The sequence below is a fragment of the Mustela putorius genome, unplaced genomic scaffold (assembly GCF_011764305.1).
Source record: "Mustela putorius furo isolate JIRA1106 unplaced genomic scaffold, ASM1176430v1.1 tig00537227_pilon_pilon_pilon, whole genome shotgun sequence".
Taxonomy (NCBI): domain Eukaryota; kingdom Metazoa; phylum Chordata; class Mammalia; order Carnivora; family Mustelidae; genus Mustela; species Mustela putorius.
In genome coordinates this window covers 27188538-27203066 of record NW_025422368.1, presented here as the reverse complement: position 1 = coordinate 27203066, position 14529 = coordinate 27188538, and the positions used below count along the sequence as shown (strand labels likewise).

General features: G+C 37.5%; 1 protein-coding gene across 4 annotated transcripts in view; it reads left to right on the top strand.

Moving 5' to 3' along the window:
• The window catches only part of DENND5B (DENN domain containing 5B), a 200935-nt gene that overhangs the window by 92784 nt on the left and 93622 nt on the right, over positions 1-14529 (top strand). For all 4 annotated transcript variants that reach the window (XM_045072862.1, XM_045072863.1, XM_004755712.3 and 1 more), the window contains one exon: positions 6042-6708. In XM_045072862.1, the coding sequence (XP_044928797.1) occupies positions 6042-6708 (667 nt within the window). The remainder of the gene's footprint in view (positions 1-6041; positions 6709-14529) is intronic.

The window sequence follows — 14529 nt, the reverse complement described above, 5'->3', positions numbered from 1 at the left end:
GGACACTTCTCTTAGGAAGCCTCTTCTACTTCTCTTTCCCCTGCTGAATTCTTACTGACCCTTCAGGTTTCATTTTAAGAGTCTCATGCTCTACCGACTGAGCTAGCCGGGCGCCTTCAGGTTTCATTTTAAACACAGTTTTTTCAGAGAGGCATCCCTGACCACCTTTCTACCATTGTCAGTTCCCTTCAGGTTCTCTTAGGACCTGTTAGCTCCTTGTACCTTTTTGTACCTCCTTGTACCTTGCAACCATGATAGGTTGCAAGTAAGTAATTGATTATATAGGTAGTTATTAGCTCTGTGTCTCCTGCTGTAATGTAAGCATGGTGAAGACAGGCACACTCTCTTATTCGTTGCTGTATCCCTACTTTCAGACATGGTAGAGGCTGAAGTCACTGAATAAATGAAAGAATGTTTGCTTACTTACAATACTTCCCCTTCCTGTCTTTGTCTTTTCAGGTGTTACTTCCTCTGCAAAACCATCTTAAGCAGGAGTAGTTAGGTGCTCTCTCTTCTCAATTTCTATAATGTCTTGAACATATCCTGCAGTAGCATTGATCACGTTATTTTATAACATTATTTTATAATTTATAATATAAATACTTTATAATATTTTATAATGTATATTTTATTTTTAGAATTTATCTTTATTTAGCATTTTACTGTCTCAAGTGGCTTCACAGCTATTACAATTATGAAAAAGACTAAGAAGTTCTCACTTTTCTAGATTAAAACTAGATGTTATATGTTGGAGCTGGAGTTATTCTTCAAGGTGTAGAACTCTGTAACTTTTACTTAAAAATCTTGTCAGTCCTTATGCCTATCAATATTTTGGAACTGAGGTTTTTTTTCTCTACCACCATATGTTTGATTTTTCAAAGCAAGAGATTGTGATTTTGGCCTCATCACAGTCTTCACACATAGAATATGTTGTTGGGAGTTTTTTAGTCACTAAAGTCTTCCCTGTTTTAAATTCAGCACCATTTTATATTATATATCACATTATTTTATTGGTTTGTGTGTTTGTCTTTTTTACCAGACTGTGAACTTTTTGAAGAGATTATTTCCATATTTGTCTTTTGAATTACCAAGATCTAATGTAATATATGACATGAATATTTATTAAAGGAAAAAGGAGGGAGAGAGGGAATGAAGGGAGGAGTAAGGAGGAGCAAACAGACCTATAATTTATCTTTCATTTGTATAATAAGAGAAGGCATAGAAGTTCCATAGGAGATGGAAAAAGGAATTGTAAAAACTCTAGCCAAACCACCTGAAATAGTCCAGAGAGATAATAAGGACATGTAGTCACTCAAGGATGGGGATACACAGCACTGTGAGCTAGCTTACTTTCACTAAAATAATCAGATTACAAGTGGCAGTCAGGTAAACAATGACAACCCTAAATGTTCAGTTGTTTTATTGTAGAGAGCGGGTTGGAGAGCGGAGTAAAAGTAAAAGACAGTATTAGGGATAAAAAGAGATTGGTGAATACCCTAGTGAACAAATCTTGATTTATGTCTCAGGTTTTCTGAAAAATAAACCTGACAATTCATACAAGAATTCCTACTTTTAAAAATGAAAAGGCAGTAGCATTTTCCAAGTCATGGTTCTCAGATTAGAAATTTAATTCTTTCTTTTTTGGATTTGTAGGAAGAGAATTTAAGAATTCTTACATCTGTTATCTGTAGCATAGAAAGTCATTCTTTACTTTGAGCACAACTTTTGGCAAGCTTTTCCTGTAAATGTTTGAATGCATGCTCAAGAAAGCTACAAAACCTTAAGGGAATATTTGGCAGCTGTGCAAAAGCAGTTGAAGCTGTAATTTTGTGGTTTATGATGTCAGGAAAGCCTATCAATTAAATCAAATCTTTATTTTTACTTTGGAGGTCACCACATTTCTGTATTGCCTACTACGTGTAAGAAGAAAACTATAGGCTTAGCCAAGAGAGGAGCTAAATCTGATCCTACCTACCCCTAGCTGTTGTTTTTGTTTGTTTTCTTGTTCATTTGTTTATTTATTCATTCAACAAATATATATATGGCATGCACTATCCCAAATAAATATTTGAGCATAGCCTGGAGCAAGAGGGATTCAGAGCTTCTTCCTATAATCTTTATTGGCTATAGTAGATGTGTCAGATGAGGTTTTAGTCCTATAAATCACCAGAGGATCTCCTCCTGTTATAATGAAAGCAGTTTTAATGTGAAGATATGACTATGAAAAGGTCCTGCCATGGCCTTTCCTTACACAGCTATTCCCAAGATTAGGAAAAACAATTTTCCTCTAACAAATTCAAGTATTTGTGTGTTTTACCTAACTGTGTGTCTTATTCTATCCAGATATATGTAGTAGTTTAATTCTTTTCAGCATATATAAAAATAATTATGTAAAGCTACCTTAGTTATTTCTAGGTCTCATATTCAGTGATATGAAATACAAAGACATTTTCTCTAACCTAATAATAGTAACCTTCATGGTTTTTGCTTTTTATATCTATTATCAGTCACCATTTATGGCCCCAAATAGTGTATTGTTCTGTGTTTGGTACTCTTACATGTTTACAGTCATAGCACTATAGCACTAGTCCTTGAGTCATCTACAATCTAGAGATCCAAACTAAATAGAGGAACTAGTAATGTGTACCATTTTATAATGTAGCATTTGTATATAGCAGTCCAAGACTTTCATTTCTTGCCCCTTCACTAAAGACTTTCTAGAGGAAAAGTGACATTTTAATGGCATTTATAGGATGAAAACAGTATTTTTTATGGAATGATAAATGAAGGTTCTTTAAGATAGTATTTATGTGCAAACTTAAAGTAAGGGAGTGTCTCCATTACCTATTGCTATATAGCAGACCACCCTAGTATGTACTATTTAAGAGGCTTAAAACATGGGCTGTGGGTTAGCAATTTTTTTTTTTTTTTTTTTTTTAAATAAAAGGCCAGGTAATAAGATGCCTGGGTGGCTCAGTGGTGTAAGCCTCTGCCTTCGGCTCAGGTTATGGAATGGAGCCCTGCATTGGGCTCTCTGCTCACAGGGAGTCTGCTTCTCTCCCCCCCACCTCGCGACCCCCACCCCGCCTGCCTCTCTGCCTACTTGTGATCTCTCTGTCAAATAAATAAAAATAAAATCTTTAAAAAAAAAAGGCCAGGTAATAAATAGTTGAGGCATTTTTTAGGCCATACCATTTCTGTCAGTTACTCATTCATCTCTGGGGCTGTAGTGCAAAAATAGACATGGACAGTCCTTAAATGGATGAGCACTATTGTGTTCCAATAAAATTTTATTTACAAAAACAGGTGGCAGATTGGATTTGACCTAAGCCCTAAAGTTTTTTGACTCTTTCTTTTTTAAAAAAATATTTTATTTATTTATTTGAGAGAGAGAGAGAGAGAGAGAGAGAGACTGCACAGGCAGGTAGAGGGAGAACCAAGCTCCCTGCTGAGCAAGGAGCCCGATCTGAGGACTTGATCCCAGCGTCCTGGGACCTTGATCAAGGACCTTGATCCCAGGACGCTGGGGTCATGACCTGAGCCGAAGGCAGCCACTTAACTGAGTCACCCAGGTGTTCCAAGTTTGTTGACTCTTGATTTAAAACAACAAAACTATTAACTTAGCTTACAAATCTGCAATTTGGGTAGGGTTTAGCAACGTAACCCCTCTGCTCTACTGAGTATCAGTTAAGAGTGGCTCAAAGGGTAAAGACTGGAGTCATCTGAAGGTTCACTCACTCATAATATATCTCCAGGGCTGGGAACATCATTAGGGAATCCTGTCTCTGTGTGATCTAGAGACCATGTAGTCTCTAGCTTGGTAGCTTCAGGTTAGTTACATTTCTTACATGTTGGCTCAGAGCTCCTAGTGTCTGTGACCAGAGAGAGAGAGAGATGGAAGTTGTATTGCCTTTATAGCCTGAAAAGTCACTCATACTTGTTACCTTCATTACATTTTACTTGACTAGACCAGGAGTGGGCAAACTAGCCCTTAGGCCAAATCCAACTGGCTACCTATTTATAAATAAAGTTTTGTTGGAACAAAGTCATACCCATTCTTTTATGTATTGTCAGTGGCTGCTTTTACACTACAGTGGTAGTGCTGTGTAGCTGTGACTAACATTTTAAGGCCTGCAGAGACTAAAATATTTATTAGCTGGCTTTTTATAAAACAAGTTTTCCAGTCCTGGGTGTAGGCACTTTCAGTGAGCCATCCATGGTCTTTAAACATTGGGGTGTGTGTGCCCCTTTGGATCACTATGTTTGTATCTTTGGCATAAATTCCCAGTAGTGCAATTGTTGGGTCATAGGGTAGCTCTATTTTCAACTTTCTGAAGAACGTCCGTACTGTTTTCCAGAGTGGCTGCACCAGCTTGCATCCCTACCAACAGTGTAGGATAACCTCCCCTCATCTTGCATTCTGTTCCCACCCTCAGAAAACATGTGTCACTTCCTCAGACCTTCATGTTCTGTCTTGTGGGCTTCTGCACATGTGTCAGACTCTCTGCCTTCTCATCATCTCACTAACACCTATACTCATCTTCAGGTTTCCACTTAGACTTTTATTTTTTTCTGGTAGCTCCTTCTTTTTTAAGTGATGTCATCCTGTGATGTTTTTCCCATGGCATTCTGCATTTACGCTATCATAGCACTTCCCATCCTTTATTTACAGTTCATTATTTTTTTAGTCCTCTGCTGTCCTTACTGGACTGGAAGCTCCATAGGAGCAGGAACATGTATGTCTGTCTTTCTAACCTGTACCACCATCATAAGGTCTGGCTCATAAAGACACTTAATAAGTGTTTGTTGACAGTTTGAATGATGGACATGTGACTTTAAGATGAATTTCATTTTCTTAGTAACATGGGGAGAACAACTAAATTTCACATCAGATTCATTGTTAAGTCTGAACAAGAAAAATGTAATAACTGTGGTAAAATTATTTCTATGCAGAAAGCATATTACAGTACAAAAATAGAACTATAAAAATTAATAATGATCATTATGTTAGTATAGTTAAATTACAAGTTTTTTTCCTTTAGGATATTTCAGATTTTCTATAATTTTTAAAATTTCTTTTATTTTAAATGTTTTAAAAAATGAATTCAAATTGCATCTTAAGAATCTTAAAGACGGCATCTTCAGCTCCTCAGGTTTTTGTTCCCAAGTTTGACTGAATCCTAGGTCATTACCAAGACCTAAAGCATAATACCTACTGGAACCAACCTAAAATGTCTTTGTTTATACTCTTCTTCTTCAGTAAATCCAAAAATCATTCCATTTTTAAAGTTTCTCTTTCTAAGATCAAGTTTCATATTGTTCAAAATAGTGAAAATGAGGGGCACTTGGGTGGCTCAGTTGTTAAGCATCTGCGTTCAGCTCCGTCCTGGGATCAAGCCCTGCATCAGGCTCTCTGCTTGGTGGGAAGCCTATTTCTTCCTCTTCCCACTCCCCCCGCTTGTTTCTCTCTCGCTTTCTCTCCCTCTCCGACAAATAAATAAAATCTTCAAAAAAAAAAAAAAAAAGTGAAAATGATACTCTTGTTTTTATTCTTCTTTTTTTCAATTTATCAAATGAGCCTTCGTGTACTTCCACATTTCTCTGAAATATTAACATCGTTGCTCAAAAAATGGTACTTATATTTAAGTATTTGTAAAGTGTCTTGGAATATTTTGCCTTCAAGTCATTGATAAAGTCAGGCTCAGGGAAGTCACATGCGGTGCTGAAGGTCAGAGGCTTGAGTAAGAGGTTTACTGGGAACAAGTTAAAGATCTTTCCATTCTTAGTCAGACCTCCTGAATGTAATACACAGTAAAGATGGTTCTCCTTGTATATATTTCTTTTAAAAAATAGTTTTATCAGTGTGTCAATGAGGAACTTAAATTGTATTTCTAACTTAAGGCTGCTGCTAATAATATTAAATATGGATAAAACCTCTGTGTCCTTTGGAGACCTGTTGTGTTAAAAACAACAAACATTTTTTTCTAGTTTGAAGTTACTTGTGTACTGCATTCTGATCCTTTTCCCCCTTTCCTCCACAGTTGTGCATGCCTAAAGGGCTATCTTTCAGAACTCAGACTGACAATAAAGACCCTCAGTTCCACTCATTTATAATTACCCGGGAAGATGGCTCTCGTACCTATGGTTTTGTTCTGACTTTTTACGAAGAAGTTACCAGTAAGCAGATCTGCACAGCCATGCAGACGCTCTACCAGATGCACAATGCCGAGCATTACAGCAGTGTGTACGCTTCGTCCTCCTGCAGCATGGATTCGCTGGCCAGCAGTATTGATGAGGGAGACACCACCTCCCTTTTGAAACTCCAGCGGTACAACTCCTATGACATCAGCAGAGACACGCTGTATGTTTCAAAAAGTATATGCTTGATCACACCACTGCCTTTCATGCAGGCCTGCAAGAAGTTCCTCATCCAGCTTTATAAAGCAGTAACCTCCCAGCAGCCGCCACCCTTGCCACTTGAGAGCTACATCCATAACATTCTCTACGAGGTACCCCTTCCACCTCCAGGGAGATCACTGAAATTTTATGGTGTTTATGAACCCGTCATCTGCCAGAGACCTGGGCCCAGTGAACTCCCCCTTTCTGATTACCCTCTTCGAGAGGCCTTCGAGCTTCTGGGATTGGAGAACCTGGTGCAGGTGTTTACCTGTGTTCTTTTAGAGATGCAGATCCTTCTCTACTCACAAGGTAGGTCCTCCCTGGATGTTAAGTCTCCCCCAGAAAAGTGCACATGAATCCCAACTATTGCATTTCCATGGGATATATTACTAGAACCAAATAATTAATGGTCAGAGGTCTTCTGTTTTGTATAAAAGGAACACCTGTTTTAGGTGGGACCAGAGGCTAAGATATTACTTCTCTTTGAGGTGTCCGTGGCTATGAAGAAAAACAGGAAAAGTATACAAAAGCCTGAATCTGGCTGACTTGAGTGTATTTATTTTTTAATGAAAATAGGCCCTTTTTTCCAGGTAGTACATAATCATAATAAAAGAAACATACTTGTTTTCATAATGGAAGTGAGAGAATGATGTTAGTACCAAGAACATGTAGCTGTCTTATTTTTTGCAGATGAGTAAAGGTTCCCATCAAAACTCAGTTGACATTGGAAAGGCATAAATGAAATTGTTGACTCTGAAGCTTCCTAAGGCAATCAATTTTGGACCTTTGCCTGTGGGAGATATCACTAGTTGTGGCTCTCTTGAGTCTAACAGTTCTAGTAGAGTTATGTGGGGTGTTTTTGTTTTATTTTGCTTTTATTCCCAAAAGGAAGTTATCTTTGTGATGTTTCTCATTCAACGTTCTCCCAGCACATACTTAAGAAACTTAACAGAATTTGGGTTTTATTTGATGAAAGCATTTATGATGGCTAATGTTGAGCTTAAACTTAGAGCACTGGCTCCAACCTGAACATGATTTTGCAGAGAAAATAGAGATGCTCTGTCTTGACGGATAGCGAGTTGAAGGAAAATATAAAATGGTTGCTGCACATCGATAGGTTCTTTGAAAAATGTGGCACAAATATTTGGGTTAGCTTTTTGCTAACTTGTATTTAGGCTAGCAGAATTGTAGTGCAGTCTCCTGATGGCTGCCATCAAGCTTATTTTACCACTTCCCTTTTTTTCTTTTCTGTTTTAAATTAGAAGTGAGTCTGAGCCAAGTAGGCTATATTTGTACTTCCCCATCTTGTGTGTATGTTGACACTATTTGTGTGTTGACAGCCCTTCACGAGGTTGTATTTTCTTCAGTTTATCCTACGAAATGTTCTTTGATAATGTGTTGTGATGTCTCTATTTTTGTTGTCAGGAAGTTCTCTAATGACCAGTCGAAATTCTCTTTTCCTCTTGCTCTTACTCTCTTAGGGTTTATCATTACCTGCAGGTCACTCGTTTGTATCTAAAACGTGTGACTTAGTAATTCTCTCTTCCTGTTTCTTTCTTTCTTGCTTTTTTCCCTGAAAACAGCGTATGGGGTAGGGGGTTAGAGAGTTGCTGGAAGGGGACAGGGTGTGGAACTAGATACCCTCAGGTGTATTAACCTGTGAGAAAAAATAATTTCAGTCCTAGATTAACAAAGGATCTTCAAGGTCATTTGGTTCAGTTTTAGCTCTGCCTAGAGAAGCAGTTTGGACCAGAAGGAATATCGGTTTTTAAGTCATAACAATCCTAGATTCAGATCTCTGTCACATTACTAACTGTAACCATAGCCAAGTTATATGGTCTTCCTCAGTGTCAGTTAATTCATCTTTATGGGGATAACAGGATTTTTTCCTTCTCTCTCACTGATTTATTGTGAAGGTTAACTAAGAAAACTATAGCCTACTTTGGGTATAATTGGCACTAAATGATAGCTGATTTATTGTAATTATTATTCATTTTATTAGTCCTACACAATCCTCTATAAATTATGTATATTTTAGGGGGCGCCTGGGTGGCTCACTTGGTTGAGCAGCTGCCTTTGGCTCAGGTCATGATCCCAGGGTCCTGGGATCGAGTCCCACATCGGGCTTCCTGCTCAGTGGACAGCCTGCTTCTCCCTCTACCTCTGCCTGCTGCTCTGCCTACTTGTGCTCTCTATCTCTCTGTCAAATAAATAAATAAAATATTATGTATATTTTAAGTTGCATGGGTCCACCATATTACTGCATTTAAAGTATAGCTTTGTTAGATTAAATAAGGCATCTGTTACAGGGTTGAGAGCCTAATAAATGTTCTTTTATATGCATGTTAGGGCTTTTTTTTTTCTTAGCAAAAAACCCTTTCATTGTCACACTTTCTCTTTTGAAAAGCACTATATGTCTCACTGCGTATGGTCTGTCCTGAGCTCTCATCTTTCTGCTTTTGATTAGCTTATCCCAGGCAGTTCATGGAAGCTGTTGAAAAGTTATAGTTGATTAATATCTGCCAGTTTAATTCACTTTCAAATGAAGAAGCATGAACATGTTTTTGTACTAAATAAGGTGTTTTTTGTGTTTTTTTTGTGGGATTTTTTGGTAATTTGGTTTTATCCCGAGAACAATGGTGAATCCTGAAGTTATAGGACTCTCTCTCTCTTTCTGTGCGCACGCGTGCACACACACACACATTTTAAGTGTCCTACAAAAGAAAGCTTCATATGGTAATTTTATAACCATTCACTGAAATCACTGTTACAAATTGGCTATGCTTCTCTCTTCAACAATGAGTTATTGCTCTTATCTGTATTTTATTTAAGGGAAGTTGAGGCTCAGGGAAGCCAAATAACCTTCCTGAGATCACATTAGGTAGTGTTGTAGAGTTAAGAATGGGGCTTGGATCTGTCTTTCTACAGAGCATTTAATCGCCATGTTAACTGTATTGGGCTCTGCACTTCACCTTTCCTTATCTGTCTCAATATTTCTTTTTAAATTATTAACTCACTCTACCAATCTGTTACAAAGGGATCATGTTAAATATCTATAGAGTATAAAATGAAAGCTCTGTATAAATGCAGATTTTAATACTGGCAATGTCTTTCCCATTAGAGAAAAAAGTTTCATTTAAATGAATAAAATAAGAGTCATTATGTTGATTTGTATCTGGTGCCCTCCTTCATTCTTACCGTGTTAAGGGGGTTTTAATAACACCCAGTACTCCTGTTCTTATTCACTAATGCAGCTATGCCATAAAATTTAAAAACATTGTAAGTGCTAAACAATTACCGTGAAAACCTAAAGTGAATCAGAATAGAAGGGTTTTAGTGATTAAAACTGTCCTTCTAGACTGATTTGAAATTCTGGTCCATAGCCCATTTAAACAGATTCAATCTGCTATTTAGAGAGTGTGTATATCACACTCACTTTGTGGTGGTAACTAGTTAGAAATTTTAAGTAGAGAATGCACCCAGGAGGTAAAGGCTCTTTTCCAGGACCCCAAATCAGAAAAGATCACTTTCATGAATTTGAATTTATTGGTCTTTTAACTTACAACTTAACTTTCTGTTTCAGAAATTCTCTATTCAGAGATCATAAAAATAGACATTTTTTTCTTAATGTTTTAAAGTTATATTTAGCATTTATGGCCTTAGTCATAAGAAATTGATTTTTTAATCGATTTTTCCTTGTTGTAGGGAAGAGATCAAATTTAATATTTTAGAAATATCTCCAACTAGTTATCCTAGTCATTGTTTAGACCTCTTTTTTCTTCTTCTGAGCAGGAATACCATTAATGTCATGTAGAAGTTCCTGTATGTGAGGGTATATTTCTGGTGTACTTCAGTTTATTCTGCCAGTCTTTTTGTCCCTCTACTAAATTACTGTAGCTTTAAAAGTAAGTCTTGGCATCTGGTAGGATGGTTCCCTCATTACCTTATTTTTTTACCCAAGAAATAGACTATTTTATTAAATATACATTTTTCACGTGTCTATATGTATATTACAATACAAAATAATGACATCATTTTAGCACTTAGCTGAAAGAGAGCCTTCAGAATCATTAATCCTTCAAAGCCATACCATCATTAGAACTTTATAACCTAGATAATGCTGTGCTACAGATAATAACCACTACCTTCTTTTTATTAGAGTTGAGTCAAATCTAATATGAGGACAATGACATATTTAAAATATTGACTTTTCCCTTCCATGAAAATGCTGTATCTCTCTGTTCTAAGGGTCTTGTTTAATGTCTCTCAGTAAAGTTTTACAGTAGTAATTACAAATAATGACAGTTTTGTTTCTTCTATTCCAATATTTCTCACCTTTTATTTCTTTTTCTTGCCTTACTATACTAGGCTCTCCAGTACAATATAGAATAGAATTTATAGTAGCAGGCATCCTTGTCTTTTTCCTGATTTTAAAAAGAACACATTTTTTTGTTTGTTTGTTTGTTTATATTTTGTTTATTAAGAGAGAGTGCATGGCGGGAGGGGCAGAGGAAGAGGGGAAGAAGAACCTCAAGCAGGCTCCACGTCCAGCACAAGCACGAGGTTAGGGGTTGGCCTCAGTCTCACAACCCAGAGACTATGACCTGAGCAGAAACCAAGAGGTGGATGTGTAACCAACCTAGGTGCCACTGAAGAGAACACTTAATGTTTTACTGTTGTACCTTATACTAGGTTTAAGAAGTTCCATTTTTTGTTTTTAAAGACTTTTTTTTAGGGTGCCTGGGTGGCTCAGTAGGTTAAGCCATTGCTTTCGGCTCAGGTCATGATCTCAGGGTCCTGGGATCAAGTCCCACATCAGGCTCTCTGCTCAGTGGGGAGCCTGCTTCCCCCTCTCTCTCTGTCTGCCTCTCTGCCTACTTGTGGTCTCCATCTGTCAAATAAATAAATAAAATCTAAAAAAAAAAAAAGATTTAAAAAAAAAAATTATTTATTTGACAGAGAGAGATCACAAGTAGGCAGTGTAGGGCTCAATCCCAGGACCCTGAGATCATGACCTGAGCCGAAGACAGAGGCTTATCCCACTGTACCACTACCCAGGTGGCCCAAAGAAGTAACTTTTATTCCTAGTTTGTTCAAGTTTTTAAAAATCATGAATTCCTATTGTATTTTATTGGATGCTCTTTCTACATCAAATAAGATGATCGTGTTTTTCTTCTTTTGATCACCTAAGGTGAAAATCCATCCCTGTATTCCTGAGATAAACCTTACTTGGTTATGATGCATTATTATTTTTTAAATATGACTTGATTTGGTTGGCTAGTACTTCTATTAGAATTTTTTTTCATCTATGTGTGTGTGGTTTTTAAAAAGATTTTATTTATTTATTTGACAGACAGAGATCACAAGTAGGCAGAGAGGCAGGCAGAGGAGGGGGGAAGCAGGCTCCCCACTGAGCAGAGAGCCCAATGTGGGGCTCGGTCCCAGGACCCTGGGATTATGACCTGAGCCGAAGGCAGAGGCTTAACCCACTGAGCCACCCAGGTGCCCCTGCATCTATGTGTTTTATTTATTAGCTTATAATGTTCATTTCTTGTACTATCTTTTCTGGTTTTAGTATTAAGGCTATTCTAGCTTTATACATTGAGTTGGAAAATGTTCTGTTTTTTTTCTGGGAGATAGAGATAACTTCTTTTAAGGTTGTAAATATATGTTCCATGACTGTTTAAGAGAACTTGTCTGTAAACTGTTAGGTCTTGTTGGGAAGATGTAAGGTACCAGATCAGTCTCTTTAATAGTTTATGTAGGTTTTTTATCTCTCCCTCCATTCCTGCCCCCCACCTTCTACCTTTTCTCCTCTTCCTCCTCCTCCTTCATCATCACCATCATCATTGTTGTCACCTATGGTGTTTTACTATACCACAGGCTACCCCCTGGTATTTGACCGTGGATCCCATATAGCAAAAGAACCCTGGTAGTTAAAAGATGCTGTTACATTACTAGTCCCATTCAGTCATTAACAATTCAGTCCATCATTCTTATTGAATGAAAATGTTTCCTAGGCTAAGGTCACTCAGGTTTGCAGACTTCCATTTGGTCTTGTCAGGTTCCAAAAGCAGTAGTGGTCTAAGCAATACATGGTTTCACCTTTGAAGGCATCTGGTATAATTGAGGTAAGAGACAATATTATCTCTTACCTTAAGCCTCTTGTGAGGTGTCAATGTATATTGTATTTCCCTTACTGCATAACTCATTTATTCTTTCCTTTATCCTCAGCCACTAGTCCTCCTTTTTATTTCAACTCAGATGCTTCTACCTTTGGAAGGACACACCTTAGGTTCCTGCTTAGATTCAGCTACAGTACAGGTAGATTTCAGGATTCTACAAGTGACAATAGAATCTAGCAGCCTCTTACACATTTCAGAGTCAGTCCTGTGGGAAAAGAGGCAACAGTCTCCATTTGATTTTGGAATTCATCTAAACAGTTCCTTCTCCGTTAGAGTGTTTCTCCAACATTACCTAGGGCATCATGAGTATTTCAAGTTTATTTTATGTCTTTCATTAATCAGAACAGTTTAATGTCCAGTAAGCAAGCTAGTAATTGCCTCTAGAAGTTCTCTACTCCAGCATCCTAATACTCGTCACTGGGAGGTGCTCACAATTTTTGCCATAGCCTCAGTCTGCACTGTGCATATAGGGCTATGGTGCGGAATTTGTCCATACCAGGACTCCTGCTACTTTTGTACACTGTGTAGGCTCAGGCAGTCTTATTCCCATGTGGCATGTCCAGTTAATATTGTTTGAAGGGCAATTTATGTGCTTTCTGTTTTACTTCTAGGGGAAGTGTTATACAGTCATACAAAATATCCATTGCCATAAAACATTCAGGTAAAGCCTATTTATTTACTTATTTTTTATTTATAGTTTAGGTAATTTACATATTCTAGAGTAGAATTCAGTGATTCATCACTTATGTACAACACTCAGTGCTCACACAAGTGCCCTCTTTAATACCCGTGACCCATCTAGCCCATGCCCCAGCTGCCTCCCTTTATCAACCCTCAGTATGTTCTGTATTGTTAAGAGTCTCTTATGGTTTGTTTCCTTCTCCACTTCTGGTAAACTCACCTGTTTTCTTTATTAAATTCCACATATGAGTGAAATCATATGGTATTTGTCTGTTCTGACTGACTTATTTCACTTTAGCATAATATACTTTAGCTCCATCCACATTGTTGCAAATGGCAAATTTCACTTTCTTGATGGCTGAGTAATACTCCGTGGTGTGTGTGTGTGTGTGTGTGTGTGTGTATACACACCACATCCTCTTTGTCCATTTGTTAGTCTATGGGCATTAGAGCACTCCATAGTTTGGCTGTTGTTGATGACGCTTCTGTAAACATCATGGTATATGTATTCATTCGGATTTGTATTTTTTTATCCTTTGGGTAAATACCTAGTAGAGCAATTTCTGGGTTGTAGGATAGTTTTATTTTTAACTTTTTTTGAGGAACCTCCATACTGTTTTCCACAGTTGTTGCATCAGTTTGCATTCCCACCAACAGTGCAAGAGGGTTCCCCCTACTCTGCATCCTCGCCAACCCCTATTGTGTCTTGTGTTGTTAATTTTAGCCATTCTGACTGGTGTGAGGTGACATGGTGGTTTCAATTTGTATTTCTCTGAAGATGAGTGATGTTGAGCATCTTGTCATGTGTCTGTTAGCCATCTGGATGTCTTCTTTGGAAGGGTGTCTAGTTGTGTCTTCTGCCCATTTTTAAACTGATTGTTTTTTGGTTGTTGAGTTTGATAAGTTCTTTATAGATTTTGGATACTAACCCTTTATCAGATATGTCATTAGCAAATATCTTCTCCCAGTCCATAGGCATCCTTTGCTCTGCAGAAGCTATTTATCTTGAGGAAGTCCCAATAGTTCCATCTTTGCTTATTTTCCTTGCCTCCAGTAAAAAGTTGATGTGGCCAAGGTCACAGAGGTTGCTGCCTGTGTTCTCCTCTAGAATTTTGATGATTTCCTATCTCACATTTAGGTCTTTAATCCATTTTGAAATTATTTTTGTGTATGGTATAAGAAAGTGGTTAGTTTCATTCTTCTGCATTTTACTAAAATGTTACTAATTGTGCATTCTTCTGCATGTTACTTCTGCGTGTTACTG